Source organism: Sceloporus occidentalis, unplaced genomic scaffold, assembly GCF_023333645.1.
Source record: "Sceloporus occidentalis isolate IW3139 unplaced genomic scaffold, rSceOcc1.0.p SCAF_132, whole genome shotgun sequence".
NCBI classification, from domain to species: domain Eukaryota; kingdom Metazoa; phylum Chordata; class Lepidosauria; order Squamata; family Phrynosomatidae; genus Sceloporus; species Sceloporus occidentalis.
Window position 1 is genome coordinate 1,608,695 of NW_028317112.1, and position 27,295 is coordinate 1,635,989.

General features: G+C 44.8%; 1 protein-coding gene across 1 annotated transcript; it reads right to left on the reverse strand.

The window, feature by feature from the left end:
* Positions 1 to 990: 990 nt before the first annotated feature.
* LOC149281450 (beta-secretase 2-like) lies at positions 991 to 27,295 on the reverse strand. The gene is made up of 9 exons (XM_089499276.1): positions 27,024 to 27,295; positions 13,723 to 13,811; positions 10,203 to 10,419; positions 8,476 to 8,604; positions 8,061 to 8,195; positions 6,857 to 6,958; positions 5,333 to 5,482; positions 2,502 to 2,670; positions 991 to 1,238 (listed from the first exon to the last, which is right to left on the reverse strand). The coding sequence occupies exons 1-9, from the start codon at positions 27,096 to 27,098 to the stop codon at positions 991 to 993; spliced, it is 1,314 nt and encodes a 437-aa protein (XP_089355402.1). The 5' UTR covers positions 27,099 to 27,295.

Consider the following 27,295-nt stretch of genomic DNA (forward strand, 5'->3'; position numbering starts at 1 on the left):
CACTGTTGCCGTGCGATTGCCTTACACATAGATATCAGTCGCGGTTATGTTACAATAATCTTTTATTGGTTAGTATTCTTTTAGTGGCTGGTGGATTTAGTATGGCTGCCCTCGAGGAACTGGAGGCCACTCAATTTTTTTGAACAATGAAAAGAAAAAAAAGAAAACAATTGCTGATCATTGCATCATCAAAGCAGCATCGAAAGAGAAGACACTTGTTGTATAAAACCAACTATACGCATTTTCATACAAGGATGTAAAGCTGTATGTAAATTCCATATATACAGGTCAGATTAACCAAGAACGGTTCCTCACCCTGTACGCCAATCCAAGAGGAGTCACTATTACTATAATTAACTCATTCAGATTTTATATCAAAATAAAGTAAGAATGTTCGACAAAAACTTTATTTCTCTGATTTCAACCCTAAGCAACGCGGGTAGCAGAAAGAGACATCAAACAGTTTATTACAAATGAAACTTAATGCCACTTAAATATTTAATTGACGTCTTGGTCCTTTCTCAAACGGCAACTCCAATGAAGACAATTAAAAGGACTCCATTGTCTACCATTAATCTACTAAGAGGCATATAACACACGTATACATCAATTACGTACATTTGGTATAATAACCATAGAGTAACCGGATGGGCACGTGTAGTGGGTTACCAATGGTGGGTCAACTAGGGCAGCTAAACAGTTATGGCTTTTATTCCTTCCAAAGTGTGACACGTCAGACACATTTAATGGCAAAACAGAGAAATGCCGCTTAGTACAGTAGTATTTAGTGTTCGGTCTGTCAGCTCAGTCTATAATTCACAATAAAAGGTGTTTTAAATACAATTCAGTACGATCCATAACGCTTTGGTCATTGATGTGCAATTAATAAGGGTTCCCGACGGAAGGCAAGGTTGTTTGAAATTAGAGCGGACCCCTGGACTCGCTTTGGCCGAGGTCACCAAGCTCGTCGCGCGTTCCGTTCCCGGAAAATTATTTCCAGCGATGGCGCACCAAGGAAGATTCGTCGTTGACGAGTTCGGGGTCATCGTAGTGGCGTCGGTTTGGAAGAAGCAACAAGATGACAAGCACCAAGAGAATGATGCCGCAAAGGCTCATGAGAGTATAAGATATGATCCACATGACGGGCTCCCTGAGAGGGTTCCTGACGATACAGTCGCTCGACACGTCCTGAGTACTGAAGGGCCCTGCGACTTCCGACACCGTGACCCCATCGACCTCTAAAAACAGAAAAGCCCAAGACGTTAGACTTCACCAGTTTTATTATAAATTCTCAATTTCTTGCCACTCCACGCGATCGGAGGAGTCCACGAGGGTGATCGGTGGCAACGGTCACATTATTTTTTGTGCTAAACAAAATAACCCGGATTAAAACCTGAGAGGCTTATGACTCCTAAAGGTCACCGATTTCTAATATTTACTTTAAAACAACAAATTACATGTCACAAAGGCAGGCGTGGTATTGACCCTATAAAATACGTGGAGGCGGCCATTGTTGTCAGTCATGTGATATTTTGGGTGACTTTCCCTGCCCAAACACCACACTGAGCCGATGCTTTATGGCAATAATTTGTACAGTCAGGGCCGGTCTTAGTACCAAGCGATCCAGGCAGCTGCCTGCGGTGCCTGAATCAGAGGGCCGCTGTCGATCGGATCCGGGCCCAGCACTCCCATTAGTTCTGCTCCCGGTTGCCCAGGTAACACAAACACATGTTACATGACCCTGAATAAGAAGCACACCAGCTATAAATGGGATACAGGGGGAGAGGGAGACATAGGGAGCTGCGAGAGGGATAGCCATGTCAGGGAGAGATGGGGAGCTGTGAGGATAGCTGTGAAGGGGGGAAGGAGACATGAGGAGTTGTGAGAGGAAACGGTAGAGCGTTATGAGAGGGAGAGCAGCGAGTGGGAGAGATGGAGAAACGTGCGAGTGATAGACTCTGAGGGCAGAGGGAGAGCTGTGAAATGGAGAGTGAGTGTGTATGTGTGAGTATATGCTGTTAGGATATGTATATAGCGTACGTTAGTGTTTGGTGAGTGTGCGTCAGCAAATGGTAATAATGTATGTGTATGTTAGTGTAAGATGTTTGCGTAAGTAACTAGTGCTAGCGTGTGTGTGGTGTGTTAATGAGTGGTGTGTCAGTTTATTATGTACGAGTGTCAGGTGTGAGCTTAGAGTTGGTGCTTCCTGGGGCAGGAGTGTTTGTGTACGGTGTTAGAGTGAGTGTGGGATTGTGTGACGAGGCTCGAGTCCAGTCAACCATGTTGGTAAATACATTTATAAAACTAAAGAGGCTCCAAAAAGGTACTATTTGGTATAGGACGCTCCTGCATTCAGCGTATATTTGGTCCCTGGGGTGCAGGAGAGACGACCTCTCCATCCCACTTTATCACCATGTGCACCAGAAACTTAACTTTCGCTTGGAAGAACAAGGATTTTACATAAAAGGGATTAGGACAACATGCGCAACACCATTTCTTACCCGCACAGGTGCTGATAGCAAAGCCAACCTTCTTCTCCGCTCTGTCGAAGACGACGTAGAATCCTTCCATGACTGTGGCGCCGAGAACCAAGGCGTTCGTGGATGAGGAGATTCCGAAGCGGTAGCAATTTAGGTTTTCCCGGAACGTCAGCACCGACTGGATGTACAGCTATAGGGGGGAAAGACCAAGAGGCTGCAGATCAGAGGCGTGTGAACATGCGCACAAAACACTCTATTGATTAAAAGTTAAATGTTACCCAAAATCAATACATGAAAATGTATTTAAAATATAATTCCTGTATTAAAATTTAAATTAATTTAACACATGTAACCAAACAGTGTTAAAGATTATTCCCAGGGATTCCTCAATTGTCACATGACACAAAAAGGAATCTTAACAAGCTAGAGAGGGCAAGTAATATGAAACGGCACGTGCGGGTGAACAGATTTGCTTCTGTTCATCAGAAACAGATATTTCTTCATAAGGCCTCCTAGATAATTCTAGAAAGCCCCAGGCGAGAGCATGGAGCAAGAAGGGCGCATGACTGAGGGGACGACAGGCAGCCCTCTCCCCCTCCCGTTTTCCAGTTTTTTAGTAAATTTGCTGAGTCAGCTAGGGGGGCCGGCGGGCAATGTTGATTGACGGCCCTGAGCTGACGATTGATAGGTGTGCATCACCTTACTGTGCTTAAGGGGGTCACTATATATATGGGAGCCCACCCCGTTTAGGTCACTTTTTCGATTGACCAGGAAAGCTTTCCATCCCTCCCACCCCTCTTTTTTCTGTTTCTTGGCGGTTGGTTATCAAGCTGGCATAGCGCAAGGGTTAACCACCTTAGGTGTGGTTTGACCCATGGTGCACAGGCCCTCGGCCTAAGTGCAGGACACTCCTTGGGCTTGTGCCTTGGTGAATCCTAGCTGTGACAATGGCTGCCGTGCAGGGGACGCCGGTGGTCTCTACGTTTTTACGGTTTTACGCCTGTGCCAGCCGGTTCGGTTGTTTACAATTTAGGGTTACGATTTGTAGCCTTTATAGTTGGTTTACAATTGTTAGTTTTAAGGCTTGCACGTGTCATAAGTAAGTCGGGTGGTGCGGCACGTGCATCGCTATATTATATACTATGTTATATCGTGTTTACAAATAAAGTTCATTTTACTATGAATAAAGTTATTTATATCTGTGTCACAGTGTGGAAGGCGTAAAGCGGACTGCACCGTGGCCTTATTTTTCCATAGTTGACTATAATAAAGCATTATATTATTTACTTTGGGTTTGTGTATTTATTGCGGGAAGGGGGGTAAAGAGGGCGTCACATAGGCGCTACCTCAGTCATGATACACCGTTTATTACCACGTTAACCATCGTGATTCTTCTACAAAAATAGAACTCCTAAAAAAAAAAAAAAAAAAGAAGACAGAATTGGCCACACTTGTGCAAAGTGATTCTAGATCAAAGTTCTGGATATGAACCAATCATGGGCCATTTTATTAAAAAAAAAAGGGATTCTGGGTCAAAGTTCTGGATATGAACCAATTATGGGCCATTTTATAAAAAAAAAAGTGATTCTGGTTGAAAGTTTTGAATCCATTTTTTTTTTTTAAATGGCCCATAATCGGCTCATATCCAGAACTTTGACTCAGAATCCCCTTTTTTTTTTTATAAAATGGCCCATAATTGGTTCATATCCAGAACTTTGATCTAGAATCACTTTTTTTTTTAGAATTGGCCACACTTGTGCAAAGTGATTCTAGATCAAAGTTCTGGAACTTTGACCCAGAATCCCTTTTTAATATGGGGGAAGTTCCGGGCTCTTATGCATACTTCATTGGTTGGGCTGCATGGGGTTCTTATTTATTTTTGTCATCCTAATAATAATAATAAAAATAAACAAACTCTCGAAATAAATCAGGATTATTATTGGTGATTTCTGAATGAAGTTAAACCCACCAATCATATTTAACACGCAGGAGGACAACAGCTAATATTTACCCAAGAAAGCTACATAATGGTCACCAAAATGCAAATTCCGGCCGTTCTGCACAATTTAACGCATTCAAGTCCCGTCATAATCCACACAAATCTTTTTGGTTTATGTAACGCGTGTCCGGCTCGTCCCTCCGACATTCAGTGACACGGAACGATCTATTGTTTGCATCGTTACCAAACAAACTGCTATTTACGTGAATAATTCCAGGTATCCTGGAACAGAACAGCTGCACAAACGGAGCTTGGCCTCTGGGACCGTCGACAATACGATCCAGTTGTTTGGTTATGATGAATATCATAACTTTCACCGGCAGGTGGATTCTTGTGAGTCTTCTTCATATATGATGAGCAAATACCTGGTGGGCCGCTAGCTGCCAGCACCCCATACCCACCCAATCCGACCCCCCAGCCGCAGATCGGGGGCAACAGTGCGCGGCCATCTGGCTGCTAGTCTCACATCATTAGGTGCCCGCCGGCTTCAAAGTGCAAGTGCCCGGCTCATCCTCCCCAGTCCAGCTCAAGATGACCACGTCTAGCTGTTTGAGCCCCCGGGTCCACTTCCCCGGACCTCTATTAACCAACCATAGATCACCATTTTGCACTTACATTCTCCAACTCTAGCCAAGGGTTCCATGGGTGCACCAGCCATGGTTATCTTAAGAAGTTACGGAATTTTTACCTTTTTAAAACCGAGGGTTATACAAAGAAATTGCAAAAAAGGGAGAAACATCCCAGAAAATCTTACTTAAAATTGTGTAGACCAAATATAGACCAAAAGCACTATAGATTAATGTAAAAGTTCCTTGGTTTCTTTGGGAGCAGTATGATAATAACGAGTGCAAACCTGCGGTTTCACAGTTATCTTGAAGGATCTGCTGGCATTCATGTCCCTCAAATAGATGGAGAGGTCTGGGAAATAGGTCCACGGCTTCTCATCCTTATCCCAGCAGGCCAGCTGAAATCCATTCCAAAAATCATTGTTGAAATTCTGTATCTGGAATGGGAAGAAGAAAAAAGGAAAATAAAGTTTAGGAGGAAATACCATCATTCATTACATCTACTAAATTCATTCATTACATCTACTGCAGCTTGAGATGTTTGGGAATGTATGGTTTAAACATTTACTCCTCGAAATCGGAGATCTTGGCTTAAATTAAACACTTCTAGCATTATCTAAACATGGTCCTGTCTGCTTTTAGGCATTAACTGCCCCCTCGCTGGTGCACAGGGGTTATGTCAATTTCATGAGTGCCAAGTAAACAGCTCAAGACACAGATGGGTTTCAATAAACAAAGATAATCTAAAAACTAAACTTTATGACAGATAGACAGATAGCGAGATAGATAGAAAACCTGGTTTTATCTCATTTTGCCCAAATAAACTCCCTTTATCTGCAGACCTGGAGGCCGCCATTGTTGTCAGCCGTGATATTTTTGGTGACTCTCTCTGCCGAAACACCACGCTGAGCTTAGGCTTTATAGCGATGCTAATGAAGTCCGTTCCTCCATAGACTTTCATTAGTCAGAGTGTCTGACTGTGTGATTAACACTGAGCTATTCTATTGTTTACCACATAATTTAGATATGTTTTTATTATGTTACATAATTTAAATGTATTAAATACACTTAAATTATGTAACATAATAAAACATATCTAAATTATTACTTGCGTGACCCTAAATGTTTTCATCCAAGAGAAAAAAAAATGGATTGATTATTTCCATGCTACAAATAGGGTGTAACATTGACTTCGTAGGTGCAGCATTTGTCACAAAATAAATATTCCCCTCCCAGTGTCTGTGTAAAAAACCCCAAGATTCATCGAAAGCAGACAGGAAAGGATATTAAGTATGTTCAGATACGGAAGAAAGAAAAAAATAAGACGGAATGGATAAATAGAACAGCCTCCCTGCAGAAGTGGTCAAGGACTGAAAGAGACGCAGGAAAAATGGGCAGCTTAGATGGGCCAAATCTGCCAGTTTTTATGTTCTGTCACAAAGTATCCCTTTTTCAATATTATTTAATGTAATAAAGACTCAAGAATGATAACTGCTTTTTGCTTCATTTTAAAAAATATAAAAAAATAAAAACTCAATGGACTCGAATTTTCTTTTCTCAGCAGCAGTGACTTCACTCCACCACCAGGGGGCAGTCACAGGTATCAAGACAGGTTATTTCAGGTCAAAACGAAACAAAATTTCAGGACAGGATAATGATTTGCTATATATTCTTTTCTATTAGATATATAGGATTAGTCTCAAATAAGCATCATGGTACAGAAGCTGATCTGCCTCAGCTGCATTACGACTCTCATCATTCTCAGCCAGCAACCTGGAGTGAATTAAACTATTTGCCTAGAGGATACTCACTGGTGACGTCTGAATGATGGCTTCAACCATAGCATCAAAAACCTTCTCCGGAAGGCGGAGGAGAGTCGTCCCGCTGTCCACAATCGCTTTATCAGAGTTGTACTGGAAGGGCCATAAAGAGGGTGTTAGTGACGGTTTTAATTAAATGGGAGCATTCAAAATTTTTATTTAGAAAAGAACAGAATTAAAAAAAAAAAAAAGTTACAATTTGGTACGGGAATTCCTGTCTGTTTTTATTATATAAAGTATTTTTTTTAAATATTTATTTTCCTTAATACCCATTTTGTTATTTTAGAACAATTGATGTTTTTCATTTTATTTTAGGCTGTAACATAATTGCAAAAAAAGATTTCTAATAGCCTTTTAAACTTAAACTTGGATCAGCAAACACAAGGTGCCATTGGAGCACAGGAGTGATGGGAGTGATAAAGGGCCGTTGGAACACAGGAGTGATGGGAGTGATAAAGGGCCGTTGGAACACAGGAGTGATGGGAGTGATAGAGGGCCAATGGAACACAGGAGTGATGGGAGTGATAAAGGGCCATTGGAGCACAGGAGTGATGGGAGTGATAAAGGGCCATTGGAACACAGGAGTGATGGGAGTGATAAAGGGCCTCTGTATGCCTATGAAGAGATTCCATTAAAAATCAGCTGTTTCCAGCCACAATAGTCATTTACAACATTAACCCCGTCTGTGTTGGATTTATGATCCATTTCATGTTATTTTAATGGACAAAGTGTGTTTTTCTTTCAAAAACCAAGGACATTTCTAAGTGACCCCAAACTTTTGAACGTCAGTGTATAAATGTGGAATTAATCTAAATAGAGGTGCCACAGACGTATCTTAATGTCAAGCAATCACAGGAGATGCAAAGGCTTTTTTTCCAGCTTTTCCAGCTAAGGAGCAGCGGGTTTGTCACATTTTTACCACTAGATGTCGCTGTAAACCATTCAGCTGAAAAGAAGCAGATAAGAGTTTTGTGCAGAAAGAATGAAACTCTACACACTTTCTGCCACTAAGCTTTGGATTTCTCCTCTCCAGGTCACTAAACCATCCCAATAGAACCTAATTCTGTATGTATGTATATATATATATATACACACACACACATATACACATCTGCCGGAAATACAAGTAATAGAATATACACACTTTGTTATAGGAGCAGGGAAAAACATTTCTAGTTCAAGGACGAGCCGGTACCTCCATGCAGTTGAGATTTAAGATTGTGCCGCCAACTTCAAACTTGAGAATTTCAACCTGATAGTACCATTCCTCTGTAACGGGGGTATACCAGATATCGCCTTTATATAAACTCGGCTCAATGCCACCCATGACCTACCAAAAATAGATAGATAGATTAAAAAAAAAAAAAAAAAAAATGAAAAATACAAAATAATTAATCATGAACAACAAATCCCCAGCACATAATCGGTTATATCTATTGTATATATTATAATTGGCGTTATTTTAGTGCTCAGAAACACGGGCAGACCAGAGGGGCCGAACAGTTCTTATCTGCCGTCAAATTCTGTGTTTCCTATATAAAAAAACAAAACATCCCAATGACGGAGGATTGTTTTTTTTCGCAGAATATGGTAAATTTGGGGTTACTTACGAGGCTGCCCCCGTTGGTCCCGCTCCCCGTGATAGGCAGGCCGGCCCCGCACATCTGCATGGAGAAGATATCGGGGATGTCCGCCTGCTGGACCAGAGAGTCGAAAAACGTCTCCACGGAGCTTGACGGCTGAAAGCGGAAACACGAAGGTGTATAAGAGCCCCCAAAAATTGTATATTTTGTATATTTTCTTGCTATTCGTCTGGAGGACCTCTTAAATAATAAAAAGTCGTTTACATAGAGTGTGCAACTATTAATTGCTTATAGAGCACCGTATTCCACGGCGCTGTACAAGCGGGCAGAACAGGACATAGAAAGAAGTGCATCACATAGTAGTTTGGGAAGGTAAAGAGCTCCCTGCGTAAAAGAGCTTACAATCTAGAAGGAGGTGCAGGGGGTTTTATATTACACTAGCGGTAAAGAAGACATTTCCATAGAATAAGCAGTTTTCTTGGTATTCAGAATAGATTATCGCTCGGTTCTAAATAGAAAGGCCGGGTCACGGAATACTGACCCTGTCTGGGTTTTGGGCTTTGGCTATAAACGGTTTAAGCCTCATGGGGAGAAAAAAAAACATTAACACTCCTTTTTTGATGGTTTTTCATTCTTTTTGGAAAGGAGCTTTGGAAATATATTTTTTTGGTGTATAGACGCCGGTACCGGGGACGGGGTGTTCTGTACAACTTAAACTTGCCGCTTAATATCATTACACAATGATATGTTGAAGCCAGGGTTGTGTCTTCCGGTAATTGAGGCACGTGCTCCGCTTCCCCCATTGCCATGCCTTCCAACTGTCCCGCTTTTGCCCCTCTATACCGCCATCCCGCTCTACTCCTACCCCGCGCTTTTTGGACCAAAGGGATTCTGCCGTCATTCTGCGTAGGCACAGCAGAGCTGCCCGTTTGAGCGACTCTACCCGGTACCCCGATTGGGAAGAAGTTGGGAGGTATGCGTTCTGGAGACGGACGACCTCTAGGACTCTACAAAGATCTGCAGAGAAATGTTTTCATAAAAGCTACACAGCGGTATCTGCAACGGATCAAAGCCAGCAGACCCTGGAAGTGCTGCGGAGCTGCTCTGGATTCCGTTATATATATATATATATATTACATATATACACATACACCATGAGGTCTAACCAACAAAAACGGTAAAAGCTTTGAGGCCCGAAAGGTATTTTTAATCAAGTTGGTTTATCCATTCTTTTTACGATGAAATCAAATTATAAGAAATATAAGCGGGGCGGACTAATTCAGGTGAGATCAGCGCAGGATTCGGCAGCCGTTTTTCAGTCCTTGGTCAGATTTTGGAGCCGTGTGCCTATCCCATGCATGTTTAAATTCCCTCATTGTATTAGCCACTTCTGCTGGGGGGGGCTGTTCCACATTCTGCACCATACCTATAGGTGCCTTAAAAAAAAAAACTAAAAAAACCTCACATGAGGCTACTGATATAATGCGGCAGATCAGGAGACTTTCCACTGGTGTCTAGGATCATGTGACAGAGCTTTGGGTTGGCAAGTAAAGGCGATGTCATGAGATCTTCAGAGTCTAAAACACCAATCCCACCTCCCTGCTGGGCTTTTTGGGAGGGATTCCCATGCTGGGAGGCTGTTCCACTTACCTACCACACTCAGTAACGTAAAAGGAGAGTAGAAAAAACAAAAAACAAAAAAAAAAAAAAAAACAACTATCCAGTGAGTGTTTCACGTGAAAGTTACATCTCACCTTAGCCAACGTCTTGTACGCAAGTCCCAGAATTCCTTGCCAGTTGATGGCGGGCATGAAGAAGTTCTCGGATTCACGAATGGAGGCAATGTTAACCCTATACGTTCCATTCACTCCTTGCGGCAGAGCAATCACGTCTCTTCCCAGAATACCCGACCAGCTTCCCTGAGTGTAACGGACCGACACGTCAACATCCAGAGACTGGTATGACGATGACCTGGGGATAGGAGGGGGGGGGGGGTGAAAAAACAAAGTCTGCTAAAGGTTTATAGAATTCTTATTAAAATAAGATAAAACCACAAAAAAAAAAAATGGACATTTCCAGCCCCACCATGTCTGCGTTAATGAAAAATAGATGAATATGTATCAGAGGCCGTCACAAACACAACACTTGTAACAAAAGTCTTAAAGGGACGCTCCAGTATCTCAAAAACGTCACCTTTTAAGTTACTTTAATACGCGTCGACTAAAAATAAATACAATTACTTGCCTTATGGAGAAGCTGCAGCTCTGGAGCCGTCTCCTCCGTGGTCTGACATTTCACTCCACTGATTGGCTGCTTGAAGGAGCCAATCATACATGGGAACCTTTCTGAATGAGGCCACCCCGACATCCTTGAAATATTAACCCTTGGGCAACCCATTATAAAGATTCTATGTAGTGACTCGCCAAAAATATTTTAACCCTTAATTAAGTTACCTGCATTCAAGCAGGCATATCAACCATAACATACTGGGGGGAGCAAACGCACCAGTTGGGAGTTTTATATCCGATCACGGGGGGGGGGGGGGTATGGATTATAGGAAGGAGTCAGATCCAGACTGTGTGACCCTAAGAAACTCAGGGCACAAAAAACCCGGAGACCCAGGGGTCAGAAACCCCTAGACAGGGTCCGCATCTATCATACGCGTTAAAGATCACGTGACGGCCGGAGCGTTCCTTTAAATGGTTGGATTTTAAAACCCTGTAACTCTGTCAGGGGATTTTGCAACAAGACAGAGCGGCACACAGAACGGCTCGATACAATCAGCGACTGCAGGCACCGCCGAAGGAATTTCTGACGGAATGTCGGCATTTACCTGCCGGAGCCGGAATAAGGACACATATCTCTAACCGCTCCAACCAGTAAAGAAAGAACATGAAATTTGATCTATACATCGAGCTAACCCAACCGCAAATAAATCTTACAAGGAAAGTCTTGACTAACCTACTTTATGGTCATTTCTCCAGTAGTGGAGCTGGGGAGACGTAGATACATAGCGTGGCAAAGTGAGTGGTAAATGAATGCTACGGCCGATTCATCACCCGCCATGTTTCTGTGATTGGCGGTGTAGCGTTTGGGTCATGTGCAAGAGGTTGTGGGGGGGGGGGGGGGATACTACTTTCCTAGCCGTGAGTTGTGATAAAGGTCTTCCAAAAAGAGACACCATTAGTTCTTTCCTCTCCACAGTGGCATATCCCAGGCTAAGGCAAGGACAGCAGGTCCAGGGAGGCAGAAGTCACCCTGTTCTCAAACTGGGTGGGCACCCTGCTATCCCGCCGCACAATGGGCCGGTTACAGGGTCACAACCAGCCCATTTACACGCCCTCCATAGACTCCGTTAGGAGGGCCGGGATAAGACGCCATCTGCAATGCAGACACCGACGAGGAGAGGACGGCTAGGGGCGCTGGTCGAGGTCAGGGACTGATCTACCTACGCAGAACGTTCTACTCTTCAGCCACTTTCCTACAAAGGCCAACAAAAAATCCCCCAATGGACGCAGGTAAACTGTGGCACCAAAACACCGAATAGACCAACGCACGCCGCCACCCAATGAATTACCAAACACACAGCAATGACTCAGGCAACTAATGAATAACTAACGTCCTGCCCTTCAGCCCTCTATCTTATCCGCTCTCCCCTTGACGTCTTCCTCATTCCTCCCTTTTATTCTTCTGTGTAAATCAGATAAGGACGGATAAGACGGCCAGAGGGAAGAGACGCGCTTCCGCACCATTTCAGGTCACGCGTTCATCCGAACTGCCACGATGAAGATGGGACTCCCGGTGGGCGACGGCCAACCCCTCCGTAAATGAAAACCATAACGGCGGAGAAAATAGATACCCCTCCTGGGGGCATAACACCCCGCGGTACGTTTTATCTGTACAACAATGGCAAACCAAACCCAGGAACGCTCTGCTAACCTGGAACCCTCGAAAAACATTACCTCCCGACACAGCAAGTCAACGGCCACGCGACATACCACACAGTAAGAGCTGTCCACGGGCGCCCCCCGCCATCTTTTTGGTTGTTGGGTTCTCATTCGGTGCACTACGAATGTTTATACACTCACAGCCCTGATATAGCAGGTGTTTAAGATTTGCAGGGATATCCAAAGCACAGATCAGAGATTACAGAAATATCCGCGATGGTGCGTAGAACGCCCCAATTACCTGCTCTGCTAAGCCTCTGGCATGAGGAACGTGTAAAAGGAGGCTTCCACGGGATAACCCCCAGGATTAAATCCTGCGTACTCTGACATTATCACATTCACAGATCGCTATGTCTTCCGTTCCCGGAACAACCGAATTCTCAACTCTCACCCCAAATCCCCGATGACTAATGGGGTTATGGGGGGGGGGGGTGATTTATAGATAGCTTTATAGATTCTATGCCTAGTTATGTGAACAGATCTAATCCAGAACAACAAAAAGAACCAGAATTACCACCGAAAAAAACATCTGAGACTTTGGCGGAGAAAAAAGTAACAAGCGCTTAAAAATTAACAAAAAAAATATTTTAGGATACAGCTCAATGCTAGAATCTATTATATACATGGCTAAATAAAATAAAAAAATATATATACCGTATATATATATATAAATATTATATACACACACACACACACTCATACTTACACTATATAAAAAGTAATGCACAGTAAATCCTCTCTATTCACAAAAATCAAAGCGTCACCAAAAATAAACACTATCGTAACGCGGGTTTCACTGCCAGACCCCTCAACCCCAGGCTCCGGTCACTCATGCCCCGCGCACTAACCGGTCCCGAGCGCAGGGATATGACATCATATCCTCCGGGGCTCAGATAACTAAGTGCGGTACGAGCAGGTTTATAAGAAGTAATACGTTTCCCGTACATTACTAAGCAGTCTAAAATTAGACGTAGAAAAATGAGAAGGATCACGGCCACACGTAGCAGAGTAAATGGTCTTCTATGCTGTAAAAACACAAACATGCGCAGCAACGAGATAACACATTGCAACCGCGCGCATAATAAACATATCAAAGAAAAATAACGTACAACAGTGTGTAGATTATATATAAATAAATTATCCATAAATATACAAAACAAGCATTTAGAACGTACTCCGGGTCTGCACTGAAAAGAAGACTTTTTACCAACGTAGACAGGGAGCAAAAAAAGTTTTTACATAATAGAAAAATTTACCGTTTTTTTAACCAGAATATCGGGGAAACAATACATTTTATGACACAAAAAGCTATAAACGATTTTCTTACCGTGATGAATTGAAGTACGTCGTGATATAGGGATCGGGAGCTCCAGCAACCGCAAAATTACTGCTTCCGGTATCCACCAAGATATTCAACTAAAAAGCAAAAAATAAAATAAAAGGGGTTAATATTCTGTTATTTATTATTAGTTATTGTTTTTTTATAGCACCGCCATATTCTGCAGTGCTGTACAACGGGTTTCACAACAACCTTTGGCAAACCCATTGCAATGACATAGGAAGATGTGAAACGGGCCAGTAACAACCCAGCAGAAACGTAGCTGTAAAGAAACATAGGATTTAGCAGATCGGCCCCCTCTAGTCGGCATCACAGCGGGTAAGACGCTCGTTCCCCTTTCTGGATTTAGGTAGGGTAAGCGTTTTAGACCGGTGAGGATATTGAATAGTGTGTCGCTTGCTGGTCTGTATTACCCTTCCTACCAACTCTAAACCCGGAAAGGTCTGAGATAAGACAAGGCAGCCTAGAAGGATCAACGGGATCTCCACAGACACGCTCATTCCGTCACATCCCCCTCCCCGATAAACTCTGTCCCCTCACCCACTTAACTTATTTTCTTTACGATAACCAACGTAACCGAGAATTCCTTCTTCAGTCAAAACAGATCGAGATGACATCAGAACGTGACATCAGAGATGAATTGTCCATGTGGAAGCGAGTTACCCAGAGAGATGGCCGATATAAGCTTTTCTATGGCTCTCCAGCTGCCCCATGATAGGACTTATTCTAAAAGGGTCCAGCCAACCAGCATCCGAGTCTATAAAATCTATAGCACACCCAACGTATAGAATCAATAAGAATCTGCCGGCAGATCAGACCCATTCCAGACTGTTTCCTAAAGCGATTGGAGTGCAAAAAATAAAAAAAATAAAAAAAGAAGAAATAACTAAATTTTTTTTAAAGATTTTCATTTTAATATCCAACTCGTTTACTGGTGACGTGGGGAAAAACACAGCAGACGTTTACAATGGAAAACACGTAGCTGGAAGATCAAATTTTCTTTTATGGACAGCAATAAAAACGGGTTTATCCCGTATACACAATCCGGTACAAAGTTTTCAAACGTCACGATAAACAATCGACACAAATGTAGCCAGCGCTTAACTCCCGACCCAAAAAATGGCTTCGACCGGGATCCTGCAGGGGACCTGGATCCACCTCTGCTGCCGGCATTTCCGTTGGGGCTTCTATAATGGAGCACCGGCGTGACATAACCTTCCGGTGCTCCAACATAGAAGCCCCCGACAGAAGTGCCGGCAGCGAAGGTTGAATGCGTGCATCGCGCAGACGGCCACCGGATGGCCCCGCTAGACACCAGTGAGTCTGGGGTGCATTGGTAAGTTGGGGGGGGGTGGCATTTCTAGGGAGCAGACTGGCATATTGGGGGGGAGGAGCAGAGTGACATCTTTAAGGTGCATTATGAATTAAGGGGGAGGGTTAAAATGGCTATTGGTTTTCCAAATTTCTTGTATATAACATATGCTGACTAACTGCATAATAATAGATACCAAAAATGTTATAATACACGTATTCCTGGCAAAATACTGTTTTTCCATTCCACAAATGTGTATTTTTTCTTTAAAAATACCTATTTTTTTTTAAAATAGCACCAAACTAGGGGTGCGGCCTATAATCGAGCCAATACGGTGTATTACGTTGGGAGGCAGGCGGGTTTCCAGGCTCTGTTGGTTTGTTGTTTTTTGGGGGGGAGGGGGATTTTGCGCCCACTTTCAGAATATCGTATGTAATGGCAGCTTCGCCCCAAGGCTGGCCCATCACTCACTGGCCCCATTGTTAAGCGGACAATGTCCCTGTGTGTCGAACGCCCCGCGGCCTCGTCTGGATACACGCTAGATCCGAGGGCCGGGTCCCGTGTTAGAGAAATAGATCAATGCGGCCTTGACGTTGGCGCACACGTGTGGGACGTGAGTTATGCGGAATTCTGCAACAAGACACAGAGCGTACATTACCCGCCGTGTTACTTTATTACCAAACGGAGAAAGATCTTCAAGGCCGTATTCCTCCCATACGCACCCGCAACAGATTACTCCGTTCACCAAGCCCCTTGGCTTTAACGGTTTAAATTAAAGAGTTCAGATATTAACCCTTTAATTGTCCACCCCAAAGATACTACTAACAGCGGCAACCAAATTGTTCTAATAATGGTCTTTATAGAAACCACAACTTGTCACAAAATATTGTGAATTGTCACCTGTACTCAAGCAGGGATTTCGGCTGTGATATAGCAGCGTGAAAAGCTCCAGTGGGGATGCCAAGATATTCATATGCGAGACCTTCCCACCTTGGGTTAGGTGTAGGTAACTAGATGGGATCTGGGTATCACCAAATGCTGATAGCCAATGGGAGAGGCTAACAAAAAAAATAACCTAGGGTCTCAGGGAAGCAGTTTTTTTTCCACCCAGGGACCCTGGGAAGCCGTTTGTCACCCAGAGACCCCGGGAAGCAGTATGTCACCCAGAGACCCCGGGAAGCAGTTTGTCACCCAGAGAACCAGGGAAGCAGTATGTCACCCAGAGACCCCGAGAAGCAGTTCGTCACCCAGAGACCCCGGGAAGCAGTTTGTCACCCAGAGAACCCGGGAAGCAGTTTGTCACCCAGAGAACCCGGGAAGCAGTTTGTCACCCAGAGAACCCGGGAAGCAGTTTGTCACCCAGAGAACCCGGGAAGCAGTTTGTCACCCAGAGAACCCGGGAAGCAGTTCGTCACCCAGAGACCCCGAGAAGCAGTTCGTCACCCAGAGACCCCGGGAAGCAGTTCGTCACCCAGAGAACCCGGGAAGCAGTTCGTCACCCAGAGACCCCGGGAAGCAGTTCGTCACCCAGAGACCCCGGGAAGCAGTTCGTCACCCAGAGAACCCGGGAAGCAGTTCGTCACCCAGAGAACCCGGGAAGCAGTTTGTCACCCAGAGAACCCGGCAAGCAGTATGTCACCCAGACACCCCGGCAAGCAGTATGTCACCCAGAGACCCCGGCAAGCCGTATGTCACCCAGAGACCCCGGGAAGCCGTATGTCACCCAGAGACCCCGGGAAGCCGAATGTCACCCAGAGACCCCGGGAAGCCGAATGTCACCCAGAGACCCCGGGAAGCCGAATGTCACCCAGAGACCCCGGGAAGCCGAATGTCACCCAGAGACCCCGGGAAGCAGCATGTCACCCAGAGACCCCGGCAAGCCGTATGTCACCCAGAGACCCCGGCAAGCCGTATGTCACCCAGAGACCCCGGCAAGCCGTATGTCACCCAGAGACCCCGGCAAGCCGTATGTCACCCAGAGACCCCGGGAAGCAGCATGTCACCCAGAGACCCCGGCAAGCCGTATGTCACCCAGAGACCCCGGCAAGCCGTATGTCACCCAGAGACCCCGGGAAGCAGTATGTCACCCAGAGACCCCGGCAAGCCGTATGTCATCCAGAGACCCCGGGAAGCAGTATGTCACCCAGAGACCCCGGCAAGCCGTATGTCACCCAGAGACCCCGGCAAGCCGTATGTCACCCAGAGACGCCGGGAAGCAGTATGTCACCCAGAGACCCCGGCAAGCCGTATGTCACCCAGAGACCCCGGCAAGCCGTATGTCACCCAGAGACGCCGGGAAGCAGTATGTCACCCAGAGACCCTGGGTCAAATATGATAAGGTCCCAGGTATGCAGATATCAGAGTAGAGTATGAAGAAGTCCACTCCAGGCTGTGTCCCTCTAAAAATCTGCCCTTTTGCCCCAAGATCCTGGGGTTGGGGTAAAAACCCTGGATGTCTGGCTCACACCCTGACCCTTGGTAAAACTCAGCAGGGAACATTTCTGTACTTTGCAAAGAAAGGAGAAAACAAAAAAAACACAAACAAGAAAAGTCACGCGGGATAAGCCTTCTTCTCGATATTTTTCAGCAGGTTAATAGAAGAGAAAATTAGCAGCCACTTTAAATAATGCCTCATTTAACACAAAGATTCCTAATTACATTAGAAGCCCATCTGCTACGAGCTGCTTGCAGCCACGGCACACTAAATCTTTTCTGGCCCTGCTCTGTTGGGTTTGCGTGCGGTTATTACATGTTATTATTGGTGCTCATTTTGTTAATCACGTCCTTTTGGCACTCTCTTTCCAATAAAGTATGTCATCTGTTTAAACATATGTTTCTCGAAAGGAGCTGGCAGGGTACGTTGTCATGCATTGCTTCTCCACCAGAGATGGCTCCATCTGTATTTATCCATCGGAATAATTCTACTCCGGAAAAAAAAAAAAAAAAGCCAAAAAAACAAAAACAAAAAAAACTGAAGTGTGGAATATTTACAAAGCAAGATTTACAGGGGAGGCATAAAATAAATAAATATGTCTTGCTACATTTTATACCTCTTTTGCAAAACTAAAAAGGATAAAAAAAAATCCAGTGACTTATTCTATAAATAAACTTTTTTTATTTACAGTTTAATGAAAATTTCTCAATTTCTTAAGCAATTTAAGTATTTTTTTTATTATTAATATATATATATTTTTTTTTTAAACGAAGGAGCATTTGAGGTTACAAGAAGGCACCAAAACGATCTTTTATAAAACTTGCTCTCAGGGTATGGCTGCCAAAAGTCCCTCATTTTGCCAGGACAGTCCCAACACCCCGGTCTATGTCCCAGTAAATATCCTATCAGTAGCGCCAACAGCTCCACCTGCGCGGAAATCTGCATTTATGGATTAAAGTTGGGCCGTTCAGTGGAAGAACGTCTCGTGACTTTGTGTCATCATCCACGTAATGTGGCCATTGCGTTGAAACATGCCCCATGTTGCTGTTCAAAAGAAGACAAGAAGTAGTCAACATCCATGATTCTCAACTCTGTGCCAAGCCAAGAACTGGCTGAGGATCCTGGGATTTGTAGTCCAACAAGTGTTGAATATTTAGCCGTTGACTAATAAAATAAAAAAAGGGTTAATTTGCCACTTGCACTTAGTCCAATAATGTTTGCCGTAAGAAGGAAGCAGAAGGCGTCTATCTCACCGAGGGGTCTGGAACACTCACCGCTGTACAAACACACAGCAGCAGGGTGTGTAATCTTGTGCAAATAACCTACGCAAATCTCGTCTCATCTTACAGCAGGGCTCTCGGAACAACTGGAAGCAAATCCGGGTAAACTCAATGGGCGTCCTGCCGACAATTCGTGCCGGCACAGGAACGGCCATCTACGGGCAACGCGTTTCGCAATGTAATACATTTCACGTAGATGCCATTTAACGCAACTCTCCGCTCTGTTGTCACTTACTGCCTGCGCCAACACGGCCAGCAGATCCAGCCAGACCCGTAAGAGCTCACGCACGCTATACATGTAATGCACACAGGGCCGGCCCGACAATGGAGCCGAGTGGGGCAACCGCTCCAGGCGGCACTTTTGAAGGGGCGGCACTTTGCCGCCCCAAGCCCCTTTTCTTTTTAAAAAAAAGCGAAAGAGAGAAAGGGGCGCCGAGTGGTTTTCGCTTACCAAGCTGTCAGTCCCCGCTCGGCGCCCCTCTCTCTCTCCTCTGCGGCGAGTCTTCCTGTTCGGTCTCGGTGCCGGCTTGTAATGCTGAGTGCCGGAAGATTTCCTCATAGCCGGCACCGAGACCGAACAGGGAGACTCGCCGCAGGACTGCTGAAAGGTAAGTACAGGGGGGGGCAGCATTTTAAAATTCGCCCCAGGCGGCATTTTGCCTTGGGCCGGCCCTGAATGCACATGCGATGAGTTATTAACCTCAGCCATGAAGATGAAATTAAATAACTATTTAATGCGGTCGTCAGTGTAATTGTTAAAATAACCGCAGTGCCGCGCTCACTAACCGAACACAGAGGTTTTAGAAGAACGCTGGATATGATCATTTCTTGCAGGGAGGCATGTAATGCGACGTCCATGTTGCTTCTGGACAGCGGGGTCAATGCGCAAAGCATTTTATCGGACGCCAAAAAGGAATTCTGCTGCAAAGTTGGAAAAGGGTTGCTGCGGTATAAACAGCGGTATATTCTGGTCTAAATCAACCAGGCTTCGGGTGGCAACAGCCCCTCTGCCACATAGCCGGGGGCAAAGGGCGTTTTGCACCTGGAAATTCTTCAGAGAAATTGCCGCTTCCCAGGAATAGCATTTAGCTAACCCAAGTGTGGCCCTCGGCGCAGACAGAAGTCACTCTGACCCCTGCTCGCCCTTCACATTATCTAATTTGGAAAGGAAAAGGGGAGAACACCCAATTCTGATTTAAATCAAACAAAAGCAGAGCTGACAGAAATCTGGTTACAACAGCAAAACCCCCCCTCCAAAAAAACAATATCCCGATCCAAACTCAAACTTACCGTTATATCCTGGATGGTGGAAACGTGGCTCTAATAATTGCTTCCCCATCAAAAGTGACGCAGCTAGAAACGTGGTTCCTTAAATCGGCCGGGATAGAGATGGCGGACGGACACCACGAATGCGATATGTTTAAAACGCGTCGGCAGTCCGCAATGGATGGAGGGATCGAAGGCGGGGGCAAATAAAGAGCTTGGGTGGCCAGCTTTATGCCGCAACACTGGGGGAGGGCATAAACTGGTCTATTTGCCTTATGCCTCCACAGTCTCTATAGCGCAGTATCTATACCACTTGTCCTTATAAGTCTGAGTGACAACATATGATGTCATAGCAGGAAGGGCACTGGGACAGAGGTGGATGATGGGGGCGAGGGTAAGGGTGCTGCCCAAATGGAGATTTAGGACATCTTCTACACAGAACAGGTTACATGACATCATAGGCCTCGCCTTCCATATGAGGTAAAGGGTGAAACCTTGACTGGGCACAAACGCCTCCTTCCATCTGTAGAAGTTATAAACCACGACAACGGAATGCTGATGACAGAAGGCTCCCTGAACGTCCGCAGAACATGCGGGACCTGCAAACACAAAGCGTCCCCTGCAGAACTTGAAAAGTGACATTTTCCCCCAACAGGGAGTTGACCAACAGGTCCGTCGGTAGAACGCAAGTCCCCAACGAAGCAAAAGCGACATCACATCCGCACCGTGTAAGCCGGCAACTCATTAAACTGAAAAGGAGCTGCCGGTTATGTGAACAGAATGAAAAAGGAGGTCATCAGAGGAGGTCATGGCTTCATATTCTAGACTCAACGATCCTGGAGGACAGGGACCACAATTGTCTAATGATTATACAGAAGAGCTGGTACTTTGTGGTCTAGAGTGGCAAGTAATGCACCAGACAACAATGGGCCTGCCCAGGAGGCAGGGGCGTAACTAGACGCCTCAGGGCCCGGGTGCGAGAATCTGTTAAGGGCCCCCCCCCACCCCCTCACCCCCCCCCCCAAAAACATGATTTTTACCCAACAATTATTTTTCAACTAATTCAACAAATTCAATTTACATATTGAATCATATCTGTAAAAAAATCAAAGAAAAAGGGGCGCATGTACAAAGGGCATAATCCAGGGGTGTCCAAGTTTTTTCTGCAGTGGGCCACTTCATCAGAATTGTATACGTGCGCGGGCCGCACTCATTTTTCACTGTGACAAAAACTATGGCCTTTAATAAAATATGCAGATTAAAATAAAGTAAAATGACACAAAACCTTTACTCTTCCTCTCACTGATTTCTGGGCCTTGAAAGTTTTGCGACTACAAATTCAGGATTCCCTAGATTTATTCTAGGGATGAACTAAAATGAAAATTCTGGACCAAAACATTCAGGGTTCACTTAGCCAAAACCGAAAATGACCCCCACCTTTAAAAATAATAAAAACTCACATGTTTAATAAAAGTAGGTAACACACAATTGGACAAAATTAGCAATATGACTTGGCATGATAGGAGTGTGATTGCTAACAGCAATCACACTCCTATCATACCCAGGCAACCAGTAAATGCTGGTACCTAGGCATGATGGGACTGTGCTCGCTGTGATTGCTGTTAGCAATCACACTCCTATCATGCCAAGTCAGCCAATACACGCTGGTACAGGATGGCTGTAAGTGATGTGCAGACCCCATACTGCTGGCAGCATCAATACACAAGGGGGGCAGCTAGCCAGGTTTCAGCATGTACTGGCTGACTTGGCATGATAGGAGTGTGATTGCTAACAGCAATCACAGTCCCATCATGCCTAGGTTCCAGCACTTACACATCCATGCTAACACACACACACACTCATTTATTCATATAATCATTAATTCACAGATTCATTCCCTCAATCACACACACTCATTCAAACACCCTCCCCACCCCCTTACCTGCACTGCATCTCCCTTCGATGCCGCTCACAGACTTCAGCAGGGGGCGCGGCCTCCCTCTGCCTTCTCTGCTAAAGCACAGAGGAAGTAGGATGTCACGTGAACTCCGCTTCCTCTGTGCTGTCCAGAAGACCCTCCCACAAGTAAGTAGCAGGGCTTGAGGTGCGGCTCGTGTAAGATCGGTTGCCCTGGCTGCCGATCTTACGCGGGCCGCACCTCGAGGTCTCACGGGCCGCATTTGGCCCGCGGGCCGCATGTTGGACGCCCCTGCCATATTTTAAAAAAAAAGATTTCGGGCGGCCCCTTGGCTTGGGCCCCCCTGCCGCCGGGGCCCGGTCGCAGTCGCGACCCCTGCGACCCCGGTAGATCCGCCACTGCCAGGAGGACAACTGCCCCCGTGGCCCTTTTAAATTCATCAAACAGGGCCAGTGGAGAGCGTAACGGGGGCCACCTAACACTATGCTCAATATCACAGCTCAACCCGGCTGGTCAGGGAAATCAGAGGTCCTCCCAGCCGTCAAAAGTAGGGCAGCTCCCAGAAATCATTACTGTCCCTTGGAAAATCAGGACAGTTAGGAGGTATACATGCTGCCTATTGCCAGGAGATAAAAACTTAAAATTAAAAATGTCGGCAGATAAGACCCTACACTGCCTGTTTTTCCCGATGTAAAGACACAAACCTTGGCTCTTGCCCTTGTCTTAGATTCAGGAGCCGTATGTCTATCCCATGCATGTTTACATTCCCTCACTGTATTAGCCCCTACCACTTCACCTGGGAGGCCGTTCCGCTTATCTTTGCATCCGAAGCACAAACGTTAAAAAAAATAAAATAAAATACTTAAATCACAAGAGGCTACTGGTGTAATGTAACAGGTCAGGAGGCATTTGGTATGCGAGATCACATGATAGAGATTTGGTTTGCAAGTAAAGGCCATGTCACAAGATCCGCACGGCGTTTGTACTCCAACCCCACCGCCCTGCTGGGCTTTTTGGATGGGATTACAATGTATAAACCCCCATCAGCTGACGGACCCGACGGCCCCCGATCGCCTCGCGTGCATCGCATGATTCACCACAGGACTGATAAGGAGGAGAAATCTGTCATTTTTAGGACTCTCTTGGCCCGTCTCGTCCCCCTGGACTATTAGCCGGCACTTTACAAACATTTAGAAAGAGAGCGTGAAATGTCTGCACAAACAGCGGTGCCGCGATAAAGCGACGAGTTCACACCCGCTTCAAAGTCAACATTATGTGACTCATCTAGACTAAAGAAAAGCATCGCATTCGTGGCAAACCCAATTTTATCACCCATAATCATACCCAGGATCTCAGGGGGAGATTCTGGGGGTCACACAGTGTGGATCTGACTCCTTCCTATTCTTCCCCCCCTGCTGTCATCATATACAAGACTCCCAATTGGTGCTTTTGCTCCCTGTATGTTATGGTTGATATCCCTGCTTGAACGCAGGTGACTCAGTTCACTGTATCCTTAAATAATGACAAGTCAAGCTTTCCACGAGGACCTGTAGTCGAGTCATTTGGGTGACACATTTAGCGAGTCTACGTAGAACCGTCACAACGGACTACTAAAGAGTTAATATTTCAGGGGCCGCAGGGTCCCAGGTACCGTCATATTGTTAAAGAGCCACGCGCACCGTTAAAATTACTTTGGCTCCTAGATTGTGAGCTCATTTGAGCCGAGCCCCCCTCACCTTTATTGTTACTAATATTCGCCTGTTCCTGTGTTCGGTTCGGGCGAATATTCGTGTACATTCTTCATGTTCGTTTTTTAATTTGTTTTTTTGTAGAAGGGGTTAATATCTAATCCCCCCCAATAAACCCCCTTTATCTGCAGATCTGGAGGCCGCCATTGTTGTCAGTCATGTGATATTTTGGGTGACTTTCACGGCTCTAACACCACACTGAGCTGATGCTTTATGGCGATGCTAATGAAGTCCGTTCCTCTATAATCTTCATCATTTTCGTCATCCATTGTACAGCTAGTGATTAAGACTGAGCCATTCTATCATTTCCCACAGACAGTATGATAAGGAGTCGGGGGGGGGGGGGGGTTTGTCTAGTAGATCGGGGCTCAGATAACAGAGCGAGAACGCAAATGGCTGATACGCGAGAGTCCCACAGTCTTCCAGCAGGTGTCCAACCGGCCGTTGCTGCTACACAATCCAGATGTCTCACGTGAGACGGAGGATTTACAGCAACACCGGACAGCAAATATTCCAAAAATCCTCTCCCAGTCAGGATCATAAAACTCATGATTTGCTCAAGGCATTGCAGCCGGAGGAACGGGCGAGTAGACGCGGGCCGAGTGGGGCCGATGTGCTGGCATATTATATGTAGGTGAAAAATACCCAAATAAATAAATAAATAAATTGGAATGGTGCAATTTATTGTTTGCAATAACCTGAAAAATCAGAGCTCATAAAAAGAAATATTTTATATGCATACAAGATATCCCAACACCTTAAAGTGAACACGGAACCAACCCGTGCATTAACCCTTTTATTACATACAAATATTATCAATAATACTTGGGTCATAGTTCAGGTAATACGGAGATCTTCAGCTGGTAAAATAGGATTTTCTTTTATTACTTTTACATCTATTCATTTAGCGCCTATTTACAAAACTGCCAGAAACTTCACTTTTTTTTTTAATTTGTACTAATGCCACATTTTTTTTGGTGTACATAAAGCTTTAAAAACCAAAATAATTATATTTCTCACGAAAAAAAAAACAAAAAAAAAAAAACACAAAAAACGACAACAATGGATAAACAAAAATATAAAAGAATAGTAATTCTTTCCAAAATGGGGGTAAAAAAAAATAAAATGTAAAGCTTCAAAAATAGTGTTTATATATAATCTATGGGATTACATGAAATTCTATACAGGATATTAAACGTTTCCTGAAACCGGATAACACCTTAAAGCCAGGAATTAAAAACACAGCCCTACGACGCGCATTTGTGGATATTATTTCCGGCAGTAATTTTTTTTTTTTTTTTTTATGAGAAAAACAAGTACTTGGAGTAGGATGTGATTTACAGTAAATCACCCCAAAAGAGCAGCTTATCAGCCATTCCTTCTCACACCCAGACTTCTTTTCATACTGCCTGTGAGGAACAATAGAATGGCTCGGTTTTATTCAACCAGCCAGACACTCTGACTAATGCAAGTCTATGGAGGAAGGGACTTCATTAGCATTGCCATAAAGCATCAGCTCAGTGTGGTGTTTGAGCATGAAAGTCACCCAAAATATCACATGACTGACAGCAATGGCGGCCTCCAGGTATGGCGATAAAGGGAGTTTATTTGAACAAAAAGCCGTGAAGGGGGAGGGGCCAGTTCCATAGACAGCGCCATGGGGGGGGGGGGGGGGGAACGACAACTTCCGTAGCTGATCTGAACTCCATCCTATCCCCCATGGCCCTCATCAAATAAAAAAAAGATCTTAACCGGCATTGGAAGAAAGAAGAGCGATATCTTCAGACTACTGGGTGCATCCGTCTTCCGTGCCAGAACGGGGAGGACTAAGCAGCCCTGGCACCAGAACCTTGACCTTTCATTATCTAAAGATACACTTAATTGAATCACCTGCATTCAAGCAGAGATATCAACCATCACATGCTGGGAGTCTTAGATGTGAGAACATCTGGGGTTGAATAGGAAGGCGTCGATCCTGAGAATCTGCCCTGAGACCCTGAGATAGGGCCAAAAACCCTGAGACTCCGGGACAAACCCCGAGACTTACTGGGTATGGGGACACCTAACCTGCGAACATACGCTGCAGCACCCGGCTGGCCACTAGAATGGCAGCCAGCGGTCCACCCGGTGCACCAGATGGCTAGTCCAGGGCCCGGGCATCTTACTCTGTAATAAGCGGGCAAACGGGCCATCGGAAAGCAGCGAATAACTACTCAGACTCAGAACTCCAGAACTTTTTGCGACCCCCCCAGAAAAAACAAAAAGTGCAAAAACATCCCTTAACCATTTGTGGACCAGATAGCCTCAGCTACAAGAGAAAGAGAGATTTAACAAAGTACAGGAGGGACGTTTATTTAAAGGGGGAAGAAATGTTAGAACGAGAGGTCATGATCTAGAACTAGAGGGTCAGAGGCTTAGATGTAATGTAAGGAAGTTTTAAATTTACTGAGAGGGTGGTAGATAAGCAGATCAGCCTCCCAGCAGAAGTGGTACAGGCTAATACAGTGAGGGAATTGAAACATGCGTGGGACTGCATAAATTGTTGATATTATTAATAATAAATAATAAAACACATATGGCTCCTGAATCTATTTTTTCCCCCAATCGCTCCTATAAAAGTAGCCCTAAAATTATAGAAACAAAATTACAGAAAAAAACCCACAAGAAGCAAACATTTTATCTAGAATATGCAAAAAGTAAAATAACATTCTAGCCGACTAATGTACGTCTGTGCAAATTATTATTTTAATTATTTTTTTTGCCTGGTTTTACTGGAAAAAAACTAAAATTCCTGGAATTATGAAGAAAACGAATGAGAGAGAAATGGTTACTTTTGAATATAATGTTACAGATAAAGCCCAAGGAGATAACAAATCCGCATTGTCAGAATATTATAACATACACTGCGACACAGTGTGACAACAATGTAACAACAATGTAACAAATCCAACAACAGTTTATGAGACACACAATAGATTTACCCTGTATAAAAATACCTATAATCTAATAAATACTTGGCCTAGTAGGTGGAGGTAATTTGGGACACCCCATTTACCCCCCCGTATGTATATGTATATGTATATATATACCCTAGGCATTTCACTGTTAAGCTGTTAGGGTAAATAATCACACCACCTAGGAAATAGCTGGGGTAATAAGCACACAACTTTCTGAAATTCCCAATCACTGGTGAAATGGTTAAATATCAGGTTTTACCCTTAACCTACTGAGATCAACAGCACACAGTCCACTGCAACCCAGGGTAATTGTGCTCTGCATTAACCCCTTGTTTTACATTATACCCACTATTGTGGGGTAGTTAGGAACTTACCTTCTGGGGAGGGGTGCCTATGGAAAGCTCCAGGTAATAGCCCCTACCAGAGTCCCCCTCCAGATTGTCAATCATAGCCAAGAAGTTAATTTTGCCACTGGGGTCAGAGGCAAAGGACAGCCCCAGGAACTCATTGGGGGGTCTGGGGGGTCACAGGCAACAGTGTTCCTAACCTCTGCAGGGGAGATCCTTAAAGGGAAAGTAAACTTGGAGGAGGCGCAGACAGCCCCCAAGACAAGGAGCAGGGGCAGAGTCTGCGGAGGGACCCTCAT

Bases quoted from the DNA above. Each gene is read 5' to 3' on its own strand.
- LOC149281450 (XM_089499276.1), bottom strand. From the start codon at position 27,098: ATGATTGACAATCTGGAGGGGGACTCTGGTAGGGGCTATTACCTGGAG. The intron at 8,605-10,202 runs GTGAGATGTAAC...TTCCGCTTTCAG, and splicing joins CGTACAAGACGTTGGCTAAG to CCGTCAAGCTCCGTGGAGAC. The intron at 8,196-8,475 runs GTAAGTAACCCC...TATTTTTGGTAG, and splicing joins GGACCAACGGGGGCAGCCTC to GTCATGGGTGGCATTGAGCC.